An 18,423-nucleotide genomic window follows, 5' to 3' on the forward strand; every position below is an offset into this window, starting at 1 on the left:
GCAAAGGGGAAGATATAGATCGCAGTTTGTGGTGGAATCAAAAGCAAGTTGATGAGAATGTGGGGACATTAAAACCGGGATTAGTGAAGGACTAGTGTAAATGGATGATTAGTGGTCAGCACAGATTCATTGGGCCAACACCCTGCTTCAATGCCCAATCACTCTTTGGAAGTCATGCACTATCTACTCAAGGATGACACGAGCTTTATTGCCAGGTGCATAGATCTCTGCAGAAAATTACAAGAAATTACTAGGCACCGTTCCGAAGTGCGGCACGGTGGCGCAGCGGTAGAGTTGCTGCCTTACAGCGCCTGCAGCACCAGAGACCCGGGTTCGATCCCAACCACGGGTGCTGTCTGTATGCAGTGTGTAAGTTCTCCCCGTGACTTGCCTGGGTTTTCCCTGAGATCTTAGGTTTCCTCCCACATTCCAAAGACGTTCAGGTTTGTTGGTATAAGCGTAAATTGTCCCTAGTGTGTGTTAATGTGCGGGGATCATTGGTCGGTGCGGACTTGGTGGGCCGAAGGGCCTGTTTCTGCGCTATATCTCTAAACAAACTTAAACTAAACTGAAGGTAAGCCGACAGGATCAGTGAGGTAATGATAAACCTCGCTGAGTTTGATTTATTGTCACGTGTACTGGGGTACAGTGAAAAGCTTTTGTTGCGTGTTAACCAGTCAACAGAAAGACTATACATGATTACAATCGAGCCATTCACAGTGTACAGACCACTGGGGGAATCGTAAGATTGAGAACAAAAAGGGGAATCAAACCTGGAATGGCAGCAGGAGTGTTGGGATCTCAGTGGTGTAAGGTTGGTAAGGAAGAATTCCCCCTCAAATGACCCTTAAATAGATAATTTAGTTACTTATTTAATTACTATTTGAAACGTCACACTTGCTAAGCATTCTTCACTCTGGAGCAGGTTCGTGAGTCACCTCCCGTCTGTATACTCCTGCCACTTTCACATTATTACATCATGACAGTGACGACCTTTCCAAGGTTTTACTGGCTACAAGCTCTGCGATGTTTCATGGTTGCAAAAAAAAAATCCACAATGAATATTTGCTCTCTCATGGCAAGAGAAAGCTAACCATACTGAGAATGACCATTTTTCCTAAGTAATCTCAGAAGAACAGATTTCACCATGGAATCGGCAGGATGTGTTGCAGAATATGTAGAAGAGGGAGAAAATCAGAAATTATACTTCAGGTCAACCGTGATCTGAATAAACTTCAATAAAAGATAACCACACTGCTGCAAAGAACATTTCTCAAGTGCTTGGAATACGATCAATATATCTCAATACCAAGGATGATATTTATTCACAAAATGCTGGAGTAACTCAGCAGGTCAGGCGGCATCTCAGGAGAGAAGAAATGGGCGACGTTTCGGGTCGAGATCCTTCTTCAGACTGAGGAAGGGTCTCGACCAGAAACGTCGCCCATTCCTTCTCTCCTGAGATGCTGCCTGACCTGCTGAGTTACTCCAGCATCTTGTGAATAAATACCTTCGATTTGTACCAGCATCTGCAGTTATTTTCTTACAATACCAAGGGTATTTCGTAAAGTCTTGTGCAATGCAGATATATTTTAAGATGGTCGAGCTTGTAAAGTGCAAGCAACTAATGCATAGTGCAAAATGGATGTGCGCAGATACTTACAGCTTTTGCAAAGACTCCCATGAGCTCTGGAAACTGATGTGTGAGGAGGGCCAGCATGGCAGTGAAGGAGCACAGGCCAGCGGTGAACAGGATGAAGAATGGCAGCTCCTTCTTGGGGTACACTGAAACTTCATGAAACGCTGGATATGAACAGACAGCATCAAATAGGTAGAGAGAGAGAAATAGATGGAGAGGAATAAAATGGAGCAATGCACAAAGAAACAAATTAAAATGGAAACAGGAGCTCAGTGGACAGCAAGAACGAGAAACCAAGAAAAGATGTGACATAATATAGGAAAGCGATAGGAATTAATGCATATATATATATATATAAATATATATAAACTTACAGCTTTATTAAATATTTTTGTTAATGGAATGAAATGCATCCTTTTCTAAATTAGTCTTTTTTTGCATTCAAAGACAGATAACACAGTGGATTTAAACTATGAATAAAACACAATTTAACAGGATAGGAAAGTGAATAGCTACTCAGATATACAAAGGGGTGAGATAGCTGCAAAAATATAGAGTGCCATTTTATTACACATTAGAATATTCTTACATTATTTTTAATTTCCACCTTTTTAATAAAGCAATCCAAAGCATACTTCCAAGTTAGCTAATCAACTGTTGATGCAATGAAAAATGTGAAATTGCTTGATGGAAGACTTGGGAACACGGAGAAACAAGAATGAGGTTGGTGGTGGTGGAGGCAACGGGTTTATAAAGTAGCATCTGTAAACTGAAGTGTATCGAAAGGAACTTCAATTGTATTTATGGAAAAAGGATGGAGCTGTCTGGTGGAAGAGATCAGAAGGGCTGATGTAGACTTGGTCACTGGGCATTGGCTTTGCATTCGTTTAAAAACAGATTACGGAACAAATTCCAAAGAGCGAGGCATAAATAGATGAATTGTACCACCAATAATGAAATGAAGTCAGAATGCGAGAAGAGAGACAGAATGTGGAATATAAAGCAGTGGGATAATGGGAGAAACACAGAGCTGGATAAGACTGCAAGACAGATGGGAAAAAGACCATGATGAATTTCCAGATGAGAATTCGATTTTAAGTTCAATACTTTGAAGATCACAAAATGCAGGAGGGATTAATGTAGGAAACCAACCTGTGCAGTCTCTTCAAAAGAACCATCTCACCCGTCCTACGTGGCTACTTTTTGCCCATTTCAATTAACTAGCGACTAAATGGGGATTTGGTGAGAATCAGGGTGATGAATAATTGGTAAAGAATATGTACAGATTAGTTATTAATAACCGTGGCTACAGAATACTTGGTTGTGAAGGAGCGTGTAGATTGTAGACGGGCATTTTGTGTGTACAAAAAGAGTAAAGATGAAGTAATAGATTTTAGCAATAAAACAAAGAAAGGAAATAGAAAATGCAAAACCTTACATGTATTAGAAGGCTGAGGTGTGTTTATAGATACACCAGTAGCAAAGTTAGCTGATGGACATAACCTGAGAGACATAACCTAGACTACTGGGAAAACCAAAGTTGATTTAACTGAAATTTGGAAGTGACCTGTGTATGTAACTTCAAACACAAATGTACAACTAACAACCATCACCATCTCAAAGCAAACTCCAGATAAACACAAACATGGATGACTTCATTAACTTACATGGTAGCAGCTCTCTGTCTGCGGTTTCTGTGCAGATTGGATATGGATAAAAAAGATGACCTTTTTCCAAGGGATAGGGAATCATTCGGAATGCTGTGGAAATAGTATTGCGATAAAGATACATTAAAGTACATAATGTTTTAACACATTTCCTCATTTCCCACTATTTTACATAGAGTAAATCTCCCTTCCACTGCAAGTATTTTATCCATTTATTTGTTTGAGAAAATCACGACACAAAACATGAAGCATGCTTAAAGCAGAGCTCTAACTGGATGGCATTTTAACCTGCTGGCGAAACAGAATTTTGTTGAACACCTCCGCTCAGTCCGCCTAAACCTACCTGATCTGCCGGTTGCTAAGCACTGTAACTCCCCCTCCCATTCCCACACTGACCTTTCTGTCCTGGACTTCCTCCACTGTCAACTGCAGGAGATGCAACACCTGTCCCTATACCTTCTCGCTCGACTCTGTCCAAGGACCCCGACAGTCCTTTCAGGTGAGGCAGAGGTTCACCTGCACCTACTCCAACCTCATCTACTGTTTCTGCTGTTCCAGGTGTAGACTCCTATATATCGGCGAGACCAAGCACAGATCGTTTCGCTGGACACCTCTGCTCAGTCCACCTAAATCTACCAGATCTCCTGCTCTAACTCCCCCTTCCATTTCCACACTGACCTTGTGAGAATGAGGCCCAGCGCAAATTGGAGGAACAGCACCTCATATTTTTCTTGGGTAGCTTACACCCCAGTGGAATGAATATTGACTTCTCTAACTTCAAGTAACCCCTGCTTTCCCTCTCTCTGTCTCTCTCTATCCCTCCCCTTTCCTAGTTCTCCAACCAGTCTGACTGTTCCTTTGATTAAATTTTATCTCTATTTGCTTTATTATCACCTTCTCTGAGCTAGCGGTGATCTATTCTGCATTTTCCTTGAGCCCATCCCCTTTGATGTTTCGTTTTCACACCTTACACTTCCTTATCTCTCTGTCTCCCTTTCCCGACTCTCTGTCTGAAGAAGGGTTTTGACCCGAAGTGTCACCTAATCCTTCTCTCCAGAGATGCTGCCTGACTCGCTGAGTTACCACAGCTTTTTGTGTCCATCTCAGGATCTGTAACACTCCACCTCTGTGGAGGAAGCAGCATTAAACAGGCACACAAATGGGAATTAGACAGGGAGAATCTCAGAGCTCAGGGAGAGTGCCAGGGAATGCTCATGAGTGGACTGTTCCACATAAAAGATGCCATGGGCATAAGTGTTCAAAGTGCCCCAAGTCGTGTTGCAAGAATTCTGTTCCATGATTCTAAACCAGCTATAATAAAGTTACAATAATGTGTTACTAATAAAAGGCAAATGTAAATTGCTCTTGCGATGGTTTGACTGGATATTGTTGGGAAATGTTTTCAAAATAAGCAAGGAACATTCTCAGGCCTACAGTGACCACCGAACAACTCACATCACCAGCTCAGACCCACATTGGACTCTGGACCAAATTCACCAGAGAAGTAAGTACAGCTTCCTTGAAATGAAACGTCTTGGTTTAAAATATCCTTCAAACAAAAAAAGGTACATGGAAAGAAGAATAACCCCTCTGAAATCTGCAGACTAAACAGTTTCCTTTGTACTCCAGGGACTGACGGTCCTCTGGGTCAAGTTGTCACGAGGTTAGTGATAACTCATCAGTGTTTGCTGAAGAAAGACGACACAATCTATATTGCCACCGTGTGGCTAACACCGGTAGTGCCACAGTAGCAATATCTTTCATCTCAGGCAGTTGTTGAAATAAAAATACCCCCACCATGTGCGATTTATGACTTGGACAAACCAAAATGCTTTTTGAAGTGTAGTGCCTGGACTAATACAGAAACGTTCCCACAGATAATGAACGGATAATCAGATCTAGTGACGTTGGTGAGACACTTGGGCGGCACGGTAGCGCAGCGGTAGAGTTGCTGCTTTACAGCGAATGCAGCGCCGGAGACTCAGGTTCGATCCTGACTACGGGTGCTGCACTGTAAGGAGTTTGTACGTTCTCCCCGTGACCTGCGTGGGTTTTCTCCGAGATCTTCGGTTTCCTCCCACACTCCAAAGACGTACAGGTATGTAGGTTAATTGGCTGGGTAAATGTAAAAATTGTCCCTAGTGGGTGTAGGATAGTGTTAATGTACGGGGATCACTGGGCGGCACGGACTTGGAGGGCCGAAAAGGCCTGTTTCCGGCTGTATATATATGATATGATATGATAATATTGCTCAGGAATAGTCTGACAGGATCCTTTATATATACTTGAAATGCAGAGCAGGCTTCAGTTAAATGCATCAACTAAAGATGGCATTCCAACCGCACAATATTCCCTACGTGTTAGAATGGAACTTGAACCTCCACTCTTCCAGCACAGAGAAGGGAGGGTCACCATGTGACTAGCAAAAGCTCAGATACTGAGTAGGTTGTTTCAGCACATATAAGCAGGGAGGTCAGGCAACAACTCCCCTTCCTTTGAACAAGTTACATGTATTTGGACATCCCAAACATGTCTCCAGGATAACGATCAAAGCAAAACTCAGTCAAATTATTCTCATGCATCCGTCTGTGTAGACAGTAGACCAGAGTGGATGGAGGTGCCCCGGGAAGTGGTGGCAAAGCAAGGAAGGACGTTGCTAGTGGCAATGACATGGCTCTCATAGATGGAAGAGGCTACTTCCAGAAGGCAGGCAGCCACATACCGGGGATATGTTATTTACTTGCGCAAATAATAACTCACCCACTAATAAAGTGCGTGGGAATTTGACTCAAGTAGCTCAAACAAATTTTAAAAGGCACTTACTTCCCTCCCAAGTACAGTGTAACAGGTTGAGTGCTCCTTCCACTCGTTTCCAATGTTGAAGATGGAAAAATGCATATGCGATAGCTTCACTGTCTCCTCTCTTCAAAATATGCTCTGGCGGTAGTATTAAACTTTTCATTTCTAATAAATACTGAAGAAAAAGTGCATTAAATAAAGTGAGAATATATTGAAAGACCACATATTGTAAATACATTTATTCAATTTTCAAACTTAAATCATCTTTCACGTAAGTAAATGAACTAAATAGCCCACATTTGTTCTTCAGTTTTCAGATACCAGTTTTTAAAAACTCAATCTTAAAATTAATCAGTGAGTAATTTTAATCCAATACGTCGGTCACTGCAACTTTCCTCTCTGCCTTCCAACCGCAGTAACTGGTAACGATTCCTTTTTAATAAATAGTATAAGAAAATAACTGCAGTTGCTGGTACAAATCGAAGGTATTTATTCACAAAATGTTGGAGTAACTCAGCGGGTCAGGCAGCATCTCGGGAGAGAAGGAATGGGCGACGTTTCGAGTCAATACTCTTCTTCAGACTGAAGAAGGGTCTCGACCCGAAACGTCGCCCATTCCTTCTCTCCCGAGATGCTGCCTGACCTGCTGAGTTACTCCAGCATTTTGTGAATAAATACTTTTTTAATAAATGATCTCGTGGAACACACTAAGAGACTGCAAGCAAGAAGCATTACCCAAGGCATCCCCAAACTAAGCTATGACAACGATCGCTGATGGAGAAAATAGCAGCCACTCACTTTGGGAACATGTGGGTTAAATTCTACTGCTCTGTGTATTGCTTCTACAGCGTTCATCTCTGCAGTGCTCAGCCCTCTCCTCGACGCAGCCTCTGGTGAGAATCTGGAACAGCAGTAAAACCGTTCACAATTTATATCATCAAACCGCACAGTTCCATGAAGCACTGACGAACAGACAAAGTGACGCACACAGTTCACGGGAGCCTAATAACATAGGAGAGCGACTTAAATATTCAATTTCATCAATAGGGTGGTCACGGTAGCGCAGCGGTAGAGCTGCTGCCTTACAGCGAATGCAGCGCCGGAGACCTGGGTTCGATCCTGACTATGGGAGCTGTCTGTACGGAGTTTGTATGTTCTCCCCGTGACCTGTGTGGGTTTTCTCCGCCATCTTCAGTTTCCTCCCACACTCCAAAGATGTACAGGTTTGTAGGTTAATTGGCTTGGTAAATGTAAAAATTGTCCCTGGTGGGTTTCGGATAGTGTTAATGTGCGGGGATCGCTGGTCGGCATGGACTCTGTGGGCCGAAGGGCCTGTTTCCGCGCTGTCTCTAAACTAAACTGGTTATTTCTCAGCCTTCACAACATGTAATACGTGTCAAAGACTCGTCCCTAAACAGCATTGGGAGTCGCATTTAGTTTGGACAAGGTTGGGAAACTGTTGGAAGTGAATTAGCCTTCTCTATGACTGTTGAACCTTTATTCTTCTCTCATCCCTGAGCTTGGAAGAGACCTTTTTCAGTTTTGAATTTTAAAAAACCTCAATGTATTTTGTAAATTCATCAAAAGGTTGGCATATAAACTAAACAATAGTTCAGAGATTAATGTGTAGAATTTCATAAATTCTGACAATCTCATAAACCATGAGCACAATATTTAATGAGCATCAGTCCTTTACTGGACATCTGCATGCGTTTAGTTTTGTAACCACTCCCATCTTTATCAAATAGCCTTCATTTGTTCAGAGTGAGCACTCAAGCTTTTAGGTTAATACACACACACAGCTCATTTTGATATTTTTGGGGAAAGCAATGAATCTGTTTTAGTCTCTCTGATTAGCAATGTCATTCTTTACATTTTTCTAAACTAATATTTTGAAGGATACCTACTTGTCAGAGACTGCTCTTGCTTTTAGTAGTGCTGCTGTATAACATATTGTTGCGGACTTTGGTAAGCTAATATCTGTTGTAAAAGAATAAAAAAAACAATGATATGAAGGTAGAACAAAACAAAGATCTTTAATTTATCATTATAATAAACGTTTCCACAAACGTTTGTTCTTAATTGCTTGACACACACATTCATTTATCCTAACTACTCCAAAGTACAAATGCAGAAAAAATCCAATAAGTGATCCACATGAGAAAATAATGAATCATCTTTGTCACATTGGTTCATTTATTCATGATACCTTGATCAACTCACATGGGTTCACCTTCACATTGTTTCTTTCTACAGAATTTTCAGAAATGTAAAATCTCTAGATTCAAACAAAATTGCAATTTGTCACTCTGCGCTGTTCAGATAGCACACGTTTAATATTTTTCCATTTTTCACGTAACAACCGTACATGTCCAGTTCAGGATGGTGCATGTCTTGAAGGGAGGGTTAGCAGTGCATGTTCCTCTGGGTGGGAAGTTTCATAACATTCCTAGGCTTTATCACACACAGTCAGGTTCGTATAAGTACTGGAAAAACGGGGAATGCAGTCATCGAGTGAGACAGCGTGGAAACAGGCCCTTCGGCCCAACTTGCCCACACTGGCCAACATGTCCCAGCTACACTAGTCCCACCTACCTGCATTTGGTCCATATCCCTCCAAACTTGTCCTATCCATGTCATATTTATTAAGGCAAATATTAAGGGGGTTCTTGATCAATACCCCCAAATTATTTCAGGCAGCATCTCGGGAGATAATTCCTTCTCTCCTGAGATGCTGCCTGACCCGCTGAGTTACTCTAGCATTTTGTGTCTACCTTCGATTTAAACCAGCATCTGCAAGTTTTTTTTCCCTACCCAAACTATTTCAGATTGAGGTCATAAATCATTGCCTGGAATTCAAATATTGCTAAACTTTTGCACAAAACTTGCGATTGAACAAATGACTCTTTGTAACATGAACATTTTTTAATTGTCCGGACACGTTACTGGACATGTTACTGGTGGAATGTGCGTGCTCTTGCGATGACTTTTCTAATCATATGCTGGTGTTACAGTTTGCCTGCTTAGCATTCCCTACATAGACTGGGTGACATTTTATGAAAGACATCAGTTCAATCTGGAAAATAGATTTTTTTTAAATCAATCAGATCTGCAGATGCTCCCTGGCTTACGATGCTTCCACTTACGATAGTTCGACGTTGCGATGGTGCAAACGGCAGCGACCCATAGCCAGCCGCCGCTCGCTTCCGGCCACGTGATCGCGTGTATTAAATGCATTTCGACTTACAATACTTTCGGTTTCTGATGGGTTTCTCAGAACGGAACCCCACCGGAAACTGAGGAACACCTGTATTTTGAAATTAATCTTACAATTCATCTGGTAAAAATATCGTGCAGTGAAATATTAAAGTTTATCACAGACCAAAGCAAAGCAACTGTCTTCTTTTAATAAAACACCAAGTGCTGGAGTAACTCAGCGGGTCAGGCAGCATCTCTGGAGAACATGGATAGGTGACGTTTCACAGAGTGCTGGAGTAACTCAGCAGGTCAGGCAGCATCTGTGGAGAGCATGGATAGGTGACGTTTTAGATCGGAATTCTTCTTCGGACAGATTGTAGTGGGGGGAGAAAGCTGGAGGAGAGGTGGGAGCAGGACAATGCCTGGTAAGTGATAGGTGGAGACAGCTGAGTGGGGTTTAATTGGTAGTTGGTAGGATAAAGGCCAGAGACAATAAAAGTGAGATAAAGAGATACGAACCATGAAATGTGAACGCAGAAAAAGGGATATAGGTTGAAGGGTAAAGGGGTGCGGGTTTTGTCAATTTGTTTCCTCTACCTCGTGCCTCTGAGGATTGAATGAGTACTGCTTACCCTTGTGTCTCCACTGTGCAAGCATCAACATTGCCGTAGACACTGAACGCCCAGAACCCATTCAATCATACGAGGGTTATGCAGCCAAATCAAAGCTTATCCTTCAGCCCGAGAGATTCTTCCCCTCCCTGATTTAACCTGTTCAGTGCCAGGCCTGCTGTACTCGGGGTCATGGCCAATAGAAAAAAGAAACGTCAGTGAACAGGTTAAGTGTGTGAGAGGAAATTCTAGCACATCACTGAGTACCTTCCTTCACATGACCAACAAAGACTTCTGTGGATAGACACAAAATGCTGGAGTAACTCAGTGGGTCAGGCAGCATCTCTGGAGAGAAGGAATGGGTGGCGTTTTAGGTCGAGACCCTTCTTCAGACTCTTCTATTCATCAAGAGTAAAGAATGGGTCTGAAGAAGGGTCTCAACCCGAAACGTCACCCATTCCTTCTCTCCAGAGATGCTGTCTGTCCCACTCAGTTACTCCGGCATTTTATGTCTATCTTTGATCTAAACACGCATCTGCAGTTCCTTCCTACACATAAACTTCTGTGGTCTTTGTTGCTTACCGGTTGAGACTGCTAAATTACCAGGATTTGTAATTAAAACATATACCAAACATTTTTGTACCCAGAAAAACAGCTCTGTTGATGAAATGCCACAAAGCTGACTGGTTAGCTTTGAGAACAGAACAGGCTAAAGATTAACATCTCCTTGGCAACAAACTCACATCAGCACGACAAGAACTAATTGGCCTGACAAGCAAATTAACACAAGTTGGCAACATTACAATAAATAATACTGAAATGCAACAAAAATACAGAAAGTCACATTCATTCCCAAAATACAAGTGAAAATAAAAAGTCCGTTTCTATATTCTCCGACATTCCTTCAAAATCTTCAGATATTATTAAAGTCCTTGTTTGATGCAAATTGACCTATAAAATTCGATGTCATGATATTATTCATTAAGCTGTGTTCCCTTGAATACACAGCAACAGCGAAAATCAATGCTGTTGCCCAGCAATGTGCATAGCAACAAAGATTTCACCAACATTATCTTTGGGGGAATTTAACATCAGAATATTAATGCACAAAACAATCAGATTCATGCTTATTGTTGATTTCTTCAGGTAGGTCTTGCACTAAAACAGATTTGATATCTAAAAGCCCATAAAAACACATGAAATCATCTGAGAAATTATACCAGGAACAAGAAATACAAATGAATTATCTTTTAGTGTAGATGCTAACTGGTCTTTATTTTAATTAAGAGCCGTTCCCCTGAAAGGTCGTCCATCTGATGATGCTCTCCACAGATGCTGATTGACTTTCAGCTAGTTTCAAGCATTTTCAGTTGTTATTGAAACATTTCAGTATTGTTCTTCTAGGGCTGTGCGGTCTAACTTGCAGACTTTCTTATAACAGGACAAGCTGCAGCCCCTGGTTGATTCAGACTCTCTGCTCTCCATCACATGTAGTGCCGACAAGCAGTACGAGTGACCATTGACTATTTTAGTTGGTATGAGGAGTGGCTGCCTTCTAGACCCAGAGTATTGGCTTGACACAACTCAGGGACTCAGCACATCACAATGCAAGATCCAGAGTCAGAGTTAGCTCTATTAGGACAGGATAGAAATGACACAATGACACTCGATAAGGATGACAAGTTTACTTCTCTGAAGAACATTAATAAAACATTTGGGCTTTTAAAATATTCCAACAACTTCTTGACGTGTGTAGGAAGTAACTGCAGATGCTGGCTTAAACTGAGGGTAGACACAAAATGCTGGAGAAGGTCAGTGGGACAGGTAGCATCTCTGGAGAGAAGGAACGGGTGATGTTTTGCGTCAAGACTGACCCGGGTCGGGTCGGGTCTGTAGAAGGGTCTCGACCCGAAACATCACCCATTCCTTCTCTCCAGAGATGTTGCCTGTCCCGCTGAGTTACTCCAACATTTTGTGTCTATATTCTTGATTTTAATCACTGATTTAGTTTAGAGATACAGCACGGAAACAGGCCTTTCGGCCCAACGGGTCCGTGCCAAACAGCGATCCCCGCACTATCCTATACCCACTAGGGACAATTTTTACATTTACCAAGCCAATTAACCTACAAACCTGTACGTCTTTGGAGTGTGGGAGGAAACCAAAGATATCGGAGAAAACTCAGCAGGTCACAGGGAGAACGTACAAACTCCGTACAGATAGCGCCCGAAGTCGGGATCGAACCCGGGTCTCCGACACTGCATTCGCTGTAAGGCAGCAACTCTACCGCTGTGCCCTGATGACGGTTATTTTTCTCCTAAATTTTAACATTTGAATTGTGCTGTCAGGATTATTAATTTAGGACTCTTAAATAACTATATAATCCTCATGATAGTTTCTATCTGGTCAAATGTCAATAACTTCTCATCACTGATGATCATTGGTCTTTCACTGGTAATGCAAAGTTAACATTAAGGGTCTCGACCCGAAACGCCTTGTGAAGGGCCTCGACCCGAAACGTCACCCATTCCTTCGCTCCAGAGATGCTGCCTGTCCTGCTGAGTTACTCCAGTATTTTGTGGCTATCTTTATTTATTAGCAATTACTTCTAGCACATTCACTGAGGTCATTTCTAAAATCACATACGCCAAAAACATTCAGCCCAAAAGATTCCACATTCAATCTCTCCACTTTAGCGATAATAATCGTGGAGACGAGTCTCCTCAACCATCCTGGGTTGTGGAGAGAATAGTGTTGAGGAATTAATGCAATGCCTGCTTCCCAGATGGGCTTGCTGGAAGTTTTACACTTGGACATGTTGGATGAGGATGTGGATGCTTCTTCCACTGTCCCCTCCTTCATTAAATAGCTTGCAATTCTATCCGGGCGTAAGGAAGAGAACAGGCGGAATGAGAAATCTTTTGCAGAAAATAGAAACATGAGCACAAAAGAACAGCTGAGGACTGATGGGTGATAGTGAGCCAATTCTGCGCTGATTGGATCACTTTATCAACATTCTTGTGAAGTGCTTCAAAATGATGTACTGTAGAAATCAATATTGCTATTGAAGTCGGACCAGGAAGTACTTTCCCAAGGTTACTGCAGGAGGTACAAGAACTCACCATCGTATTTAGCTAACACTGCTTGCACGTCAGCATAGGCCTGCAACTCTAAAAGAGCCTCCAGTAAATTTTCATGGATGTTGAACATGCTGAGGAGGGGGAATTCCTTCATCAGCTGTAATATAACCAGACCAAGAGTTAGACTGCCGAACAGATGATAATGCAGACAATTAGAAATGGAAATTGCAAACTAAGTTGGCACATTTTGAGTTATGGATTTTCAATAGTGCTGATCCTTCATTGTGCCAATGTGACATAATAATAACGGACATATATTAGGTTAGTTCATTCAGCTCGTTCTTCAGACACTGAATCTAATTTTAGTGGCTGTGAATAACTTATTTGATCCTTTAAAAGGCAACCTGCTGTGCACAATGTTGAGAAATGGGGAGATATGCACAGTATTTTGTCAGAATTCAAGAGACGTGTAATTTTATCATTTATAGGTTATTTAATTGTGAAAAGGAGAAACCCATTAATTATGCTTTATATCATCATTCCGAGAACTTTATTTTAAAATTTGAAATGCTCAAATAGGTCATGAAAGTAAACCAATAGGAGAAGATGAAGGGCCAATATACATTTCCTCTTGAGCAAAACACAAGCAAGCACATGCTTCAATGCACATGCAATTATTTTCCCGAGAAGACTGGAGGAACTCAGTAGTGCATGCAGTACCTGGGGAGGTGAACGGGCAGACAACGGTTTGGGTTGAAACCTTTCTTCAGTGCTGACTGACCCCTCCTTCATTAAATGTTTGGTCAAGATTCCAGCACCTGAAGCCCCCTGTGTCTACATTGATGCGTATGTATTCTCATTGCAGTGGGTAATGACATTTAAATGGTATCAGGGGTAAACACTGCCAGGGCACTCCAGAATCAGAGGTCCGTAATAATGAGGGTTTACTGCACTTCAATTTCCACTTCTACTTACATCTCGCATCATTTTCACTGCTTCTCTTGTCCTTCCCAGCTTTCTTAAACACATTGCCAATCTTCTTTTAATATAAACTAACACATTTGTGTCTCGTCCTGTAAGACAAGCATCTTCAATGCACATGCAATTGTTTTCCCAAGAAGACAGCCATTTATTTAGGAATGTGGAACAATACTCAGCTATTCAGCACCTACAGCCCGTCAGATCAGAGCTGATCTACCTTCAGTTACTTTGCTGTATCAACATTTTCTGCATTTTAAAAAGTGACAACTATTTTTTTTACTTTAATCAAAGAATACAGTAAGTTAACTCTTCAGGTATTCTGATTTTTAAAAAACATTGTTTTCCAATATTATGCTATTTTAGTGTTTTTAGTTCAGAGACACAGAGTGTTCTTGGTGGTCCTTTGGCCCACCGAGTCCGCACCAATCGGCGATCCCCGTACATTAACACTACCCTACACACACTAGGGACAATTTCACATTTACATCAAGCTGATTAACCTACAAACCTGTACGTCTTTGGGGAGTGGGAGGAAACCGAAGATCTCGGAGAAAACCCAGGCAGGTCACGGGGAGAACTTACAAACTCCGTACAGACAAGCACCTGTGATCAGGGTCGAACCCGGATCTCTGGCGCTGTAAGGCAGTAGCTCTACTGCTACGCCACTGTGCCTCCCCAAAACAAATTACTGCAAAAAAAATCTATACTGATGTAAAAGGATAGATATACCATGTTATAATATCTGAAAAAAAACGTAGAGCTTAATTTGAACCAAATTCTAACTTTAAAAATGAAATTGAGGACATCTACAACAGGTTTACATTGACCCCAAGAACATCCATACAGTCTGAGGTTCCTTCATTGTTCTTTTTTTGTAATTATTATTAATTTGTGCAAAGTGATATAAGAGTGAATGCAAAATGTTGTTTGAGTGGAGACCGTTATGAATATTTTCTGTCCGCCTGGGAATATGTGGCTTTCCTGTCTCTTATCCTCCGATCTGAATTTATAGCCAAACATAACATTTGTCACCTCAAAAAGACAGGGCTTCACTAAGTATCCATCTGACAATCACCTTCACCTAATTACTCAACAACCTAATCATTTGATAACATACCAGGATTTTAGGAAGTGCTCTAAGTAGAAACATAAATAAACATACTGACATTATCTGAATCTATTTCAATGCTTTTACCACTCAAGGCAATCATGAACACTTTTTTCTCAGGATGGAAATGAGAAAGCTGAGTGCACCTTAATAGAAACGATAACAAGCTGATGACCAGAAATATCTGCCAGTGCCACAGCTCCCGCCTTGTCGTCTGCTCACCATGTCTTTGATTCAGGTTCAGGTCCATCAGTGGCTGTTTTTCCCACTTTGCTCCAGGTGGCTCTTTGTTCACCACCATTCCCCATTCCTTCTCTCCCGAGATGCTGCCTGACCCGCTGAGTTACTCCAGCATTTTGTGTCTACCATTACCTGACATCAAAATAAAGCCCCAGTAATTTCTCCCTGGTCTCCTGCACAGGCCATGTTTAATTGGGTTGCCTGGATTAGGACAAGAAGCTGCTCCCCTACATTTCCCTCTTAAGTACTGTGGAACTAGTTTAGTTGAGAGATACAGCACGGAAACAGGCCCTTCGGCCCACCGAGTCCACACCCACCAACGATCCCTGGAAATTAACACCACCCTACGCACACTAGGACAATTTTACACTTATACCAAGCCAATTACCCTGCAAACCTGTACATCTTTGGAGTGTGGGAGGAAACCGAAGATCTCGGAGAAAACCCACGCACGTCACGGGGAGAACGTCCAAACTCCGTACAGACAGCGCCCGTAGTCGGGATCAAGCCCGGGTCTCTGGTGTTGTAAGGCAGCAACTCTACCGCTGTGCCACCCACTCACTAGGCATGTGTGACCCTAAAATAGGGACCATTTTACATTTATACCAAACCAATTAACCTACAAACCTGTACGTCTTTGGAGGCAACTAAAATGACAGAATTTTGAACTTTCTAGTGTCTTGACTTCTATGTGAAAATGTACATTCTCATGAGATGCTGGACAAATATATTGTGAACAAAAAAGAAAAATAAATACATGACATGCTTTGCAAGGAACTGAAGTAGGCCATTATTGTCACAAGCGAGTTATGTATGGTCTGTCTTGTGAATGGTGATAAAATATTTACTGCAGTCTCCCCACAGATTCAATTTATAACACCCCAATGGTCTTAAAGTAACACAAAGATTATTTAATTGTGTAGCTTTATTTGTTTAGTTTTAAATGAACTGTTGCAAACACTGTGATATTTCTCCTCTTCCACACTACATCATCTGTCTCTCACTTTTTTGAAGGGGTGATCAATTGTTTCCTAAATAAAGGTGGTATCACAAAATGCTGGAGTAACTCAGCAGGTCAGGCAGCATCTCAGGAGAGAAGGAATGGGTGACGTTTCGGGTCGAGACCCTTCGCAGTCTGAAGAAGGGTCTCGATCCAAAACGTCACCCATTCCTTCTCTCCTGAGATGCTGCCTGACCTGCTGAGTTACTCCAGCATTTTGTGATACATTCGAACTGTACTATCTTTATCAGCCAGTAAATAACCATTTGTACCCTCAGGCTCAGGAAATATTAGACTCCCAAGTAAATGAACATTTGTATGAATTTTGGATCTCCTTGTGATGTTCATTATATGAAAATCTTCGATTTGTACCAGCATCTGCAGTTATTTTCCTAAATAAAGAATAAACAAATGCAACAAATTCTGGTGGAGATATTGCTAGTCGACCTTGGATTCAAGATATTAATAGATATTTTGAAAGAGAAAATTCTTAGATTAATTTATATCTGGTTGGTGTTCAAGACACGTGGTGGAATATCAATGTCTCAAACTGCACCCCATTAACACCCCACCACCTCAGGTGGTGCAGCGGTAGAGTTGCTGCCTTACAGCAAATGCAGCGCCGGACACCCGGGTTCCATCCTGACTACGGGTGCTGTCTAAGGAGTTTGTACGTTCTGCCTGTGACATGCGTGGGTTTTCTCCGAGATCTTTCGTTTCCTCCCACACTCCAAAGACGTACAGGTTTGTAGGTTAATTGGCTTGGTAAATGTAAAAAATTGTCCCTAGTGTGTGTACGGTAGTGATAATGTGCGGGGATCGCTGGTCGGCGCGGACCCGGTGGGCCGGAAGGGCCTGTTTCCGCGCTGCATCTCTAAACTAAACTAAACTAAACCACCTAACTCAATAACTGGAAAATGAGTGGTTTATGCTCTCTATCACCATCCCCTATGTTCTCAGAACCTGGGGCTGGTGCTGGATTCTCAACAAATACATTTAAATAAACAAATTCTTCTCTATCAACAATCTCCACCATCCAGCCCTCTCTTTCAAGCCACTTTACCATCCTTCCCACACTGAGCGAGGATTCCACTCTCTTGAAATCAGAGTCTCCAATTTTTGCAGTCTCTGCGCTTTTTGCAGACCAAATATGTAGGAAGGAACTGCAGATGTTGGCTCACAAAATGCTGGTGTAACTCAGCGGGACAGGCAGCATCTCTGGATAAAATGAATGGGTGACGTTTTGGGTCGAGACCCTTCTTCAGACTCTTCCATTCATCAAACAGAGTAAAGAATCTTTTTGAATTCGGCCATAATGTGCTAAAACATAGCCACCTTGTCTTCCTTACGGTAAATGCAAGTGCAGTAAATTGTACCGTTGTAATCCTCTCAACTCAAGTGGCAAGCAGAATGACCGACAAAAGTATTTCCATTGCAATCTTAGGTCATTGTTTTTGCACCTTGGCTATATTCTCCTGGCATTTATATCTCTGCCATCGAGTCAGTGGACACACAACCAGCTCACTAGCAACACAACACTCCCCGCTCAGTATTATCTTGTCTTTTCTACTTGGTCTAATCTACTTGGTGACCTCCTGCAATCTCTACCCAAATCTCGAAGAAATCAATAAGAAACTATGAGTGAATTAGTTGTTTCTATTGAGTTTATATTCACTGGAATTTAGAAGGATGAGAGGGGATCTTATAGAAACATATAAAATTCTTAAGGATTGGACAGGCTAGATACAGAAAAAATGTTCCCAATGTTGGGGGAGTCCAGTACCAGGGGTCACAGTTTAAGAATAAGGGGTTGGCCATTTAGGACGAGATGAGGAAAAACCTTTTCAGTGAAAGAATCATAGAAAATAGGTGCAGGAGGAGGCCATTTGGCCCTTCGAGCCAGCACCACCATTCATTGTGATCTTGGCTGATCATCTACAATCAGTAACCCGTGCCTGCCTTCTCCCCATATCCCTTGATTTCACTAGCCCCTAGAGCTCTGTCTAACTCTCTTTTAAACTCATCCAGCGAATTGGCCTCCACTGCCCTCTGTGGCAGAGAATTCCACAAATTCACAACTCTCTGGGTGAAAAAGATTTT

At 41.9% G+C, this 18,423-nt stretch overlaps 1 protein-coding gene across 7 annotated transcripts in view; it reads right to left on the reverse strand.

The window, feature by feature from the left end:
- The window catches only part of LOC144603738 (suppressor of tumorigenicity 7 protein homolog), a 196,153-nt gene that overhangs the window by 14,757 nt on the left and 162,973 nt on the right, over positions 1-18,423 (reverse strand). For 4 of the 7 annotated variants that reach the window (XM_078417435.1, XM_078417434.1, XM_078417430.1 and 1 more), the window contains exons 8-14: positions 13,970-14,067; positions 13,037-13,151; positions 8,013-8,085; positions 6,904-7,006; positions 6,130-6,280; positions 3,307-3,399; positions 1,664-1,803 (exon numbers count right to left, since the gene is read on the reverse strand). In XM_078417435.1, the coding sequence (XP_078273561.1) occupies positions 1,664-1,803; positions 3,307-3,399; positions 6,130-6,280; positions 6,904-7,006; positions 8,013-8,085; positions 13,037-13,151; positions 13,970-14,067 (773 nt within the window). Of the gene's footprint in view, positions 1-773; positions 847-1,663; positions 1,804-3,306; positions 3,400-6,129; positions 6,281-6,903; positions 7,007-8,012; positions 8,086-13,036; positions 13,152-13,969; positions 14,068-18,423 lie in introns of all 7 variants that reach the window. The other 3 variants (XM_078417437.1, XM_078417433.1, XM_078417431.1) reach the window with 3 other exon arrangements.

Source organism: Rhinoraja longicauda, chromosome 20, assembly GCF_053455715.1.
Source record: "Rhinoraja longicauda isolate Sanriku21f chromosome 20, sRhiLon1.1, whole genome shotgun sequence".
Classification (NCBI taxonomy): domain Eukaryota; kingdom Metazoa; phylum Chordata; class Chondrichthyes; order Rajiformes; family Arhynchobatidae; genus Rhinoraja; species Rhinoraja longicauda.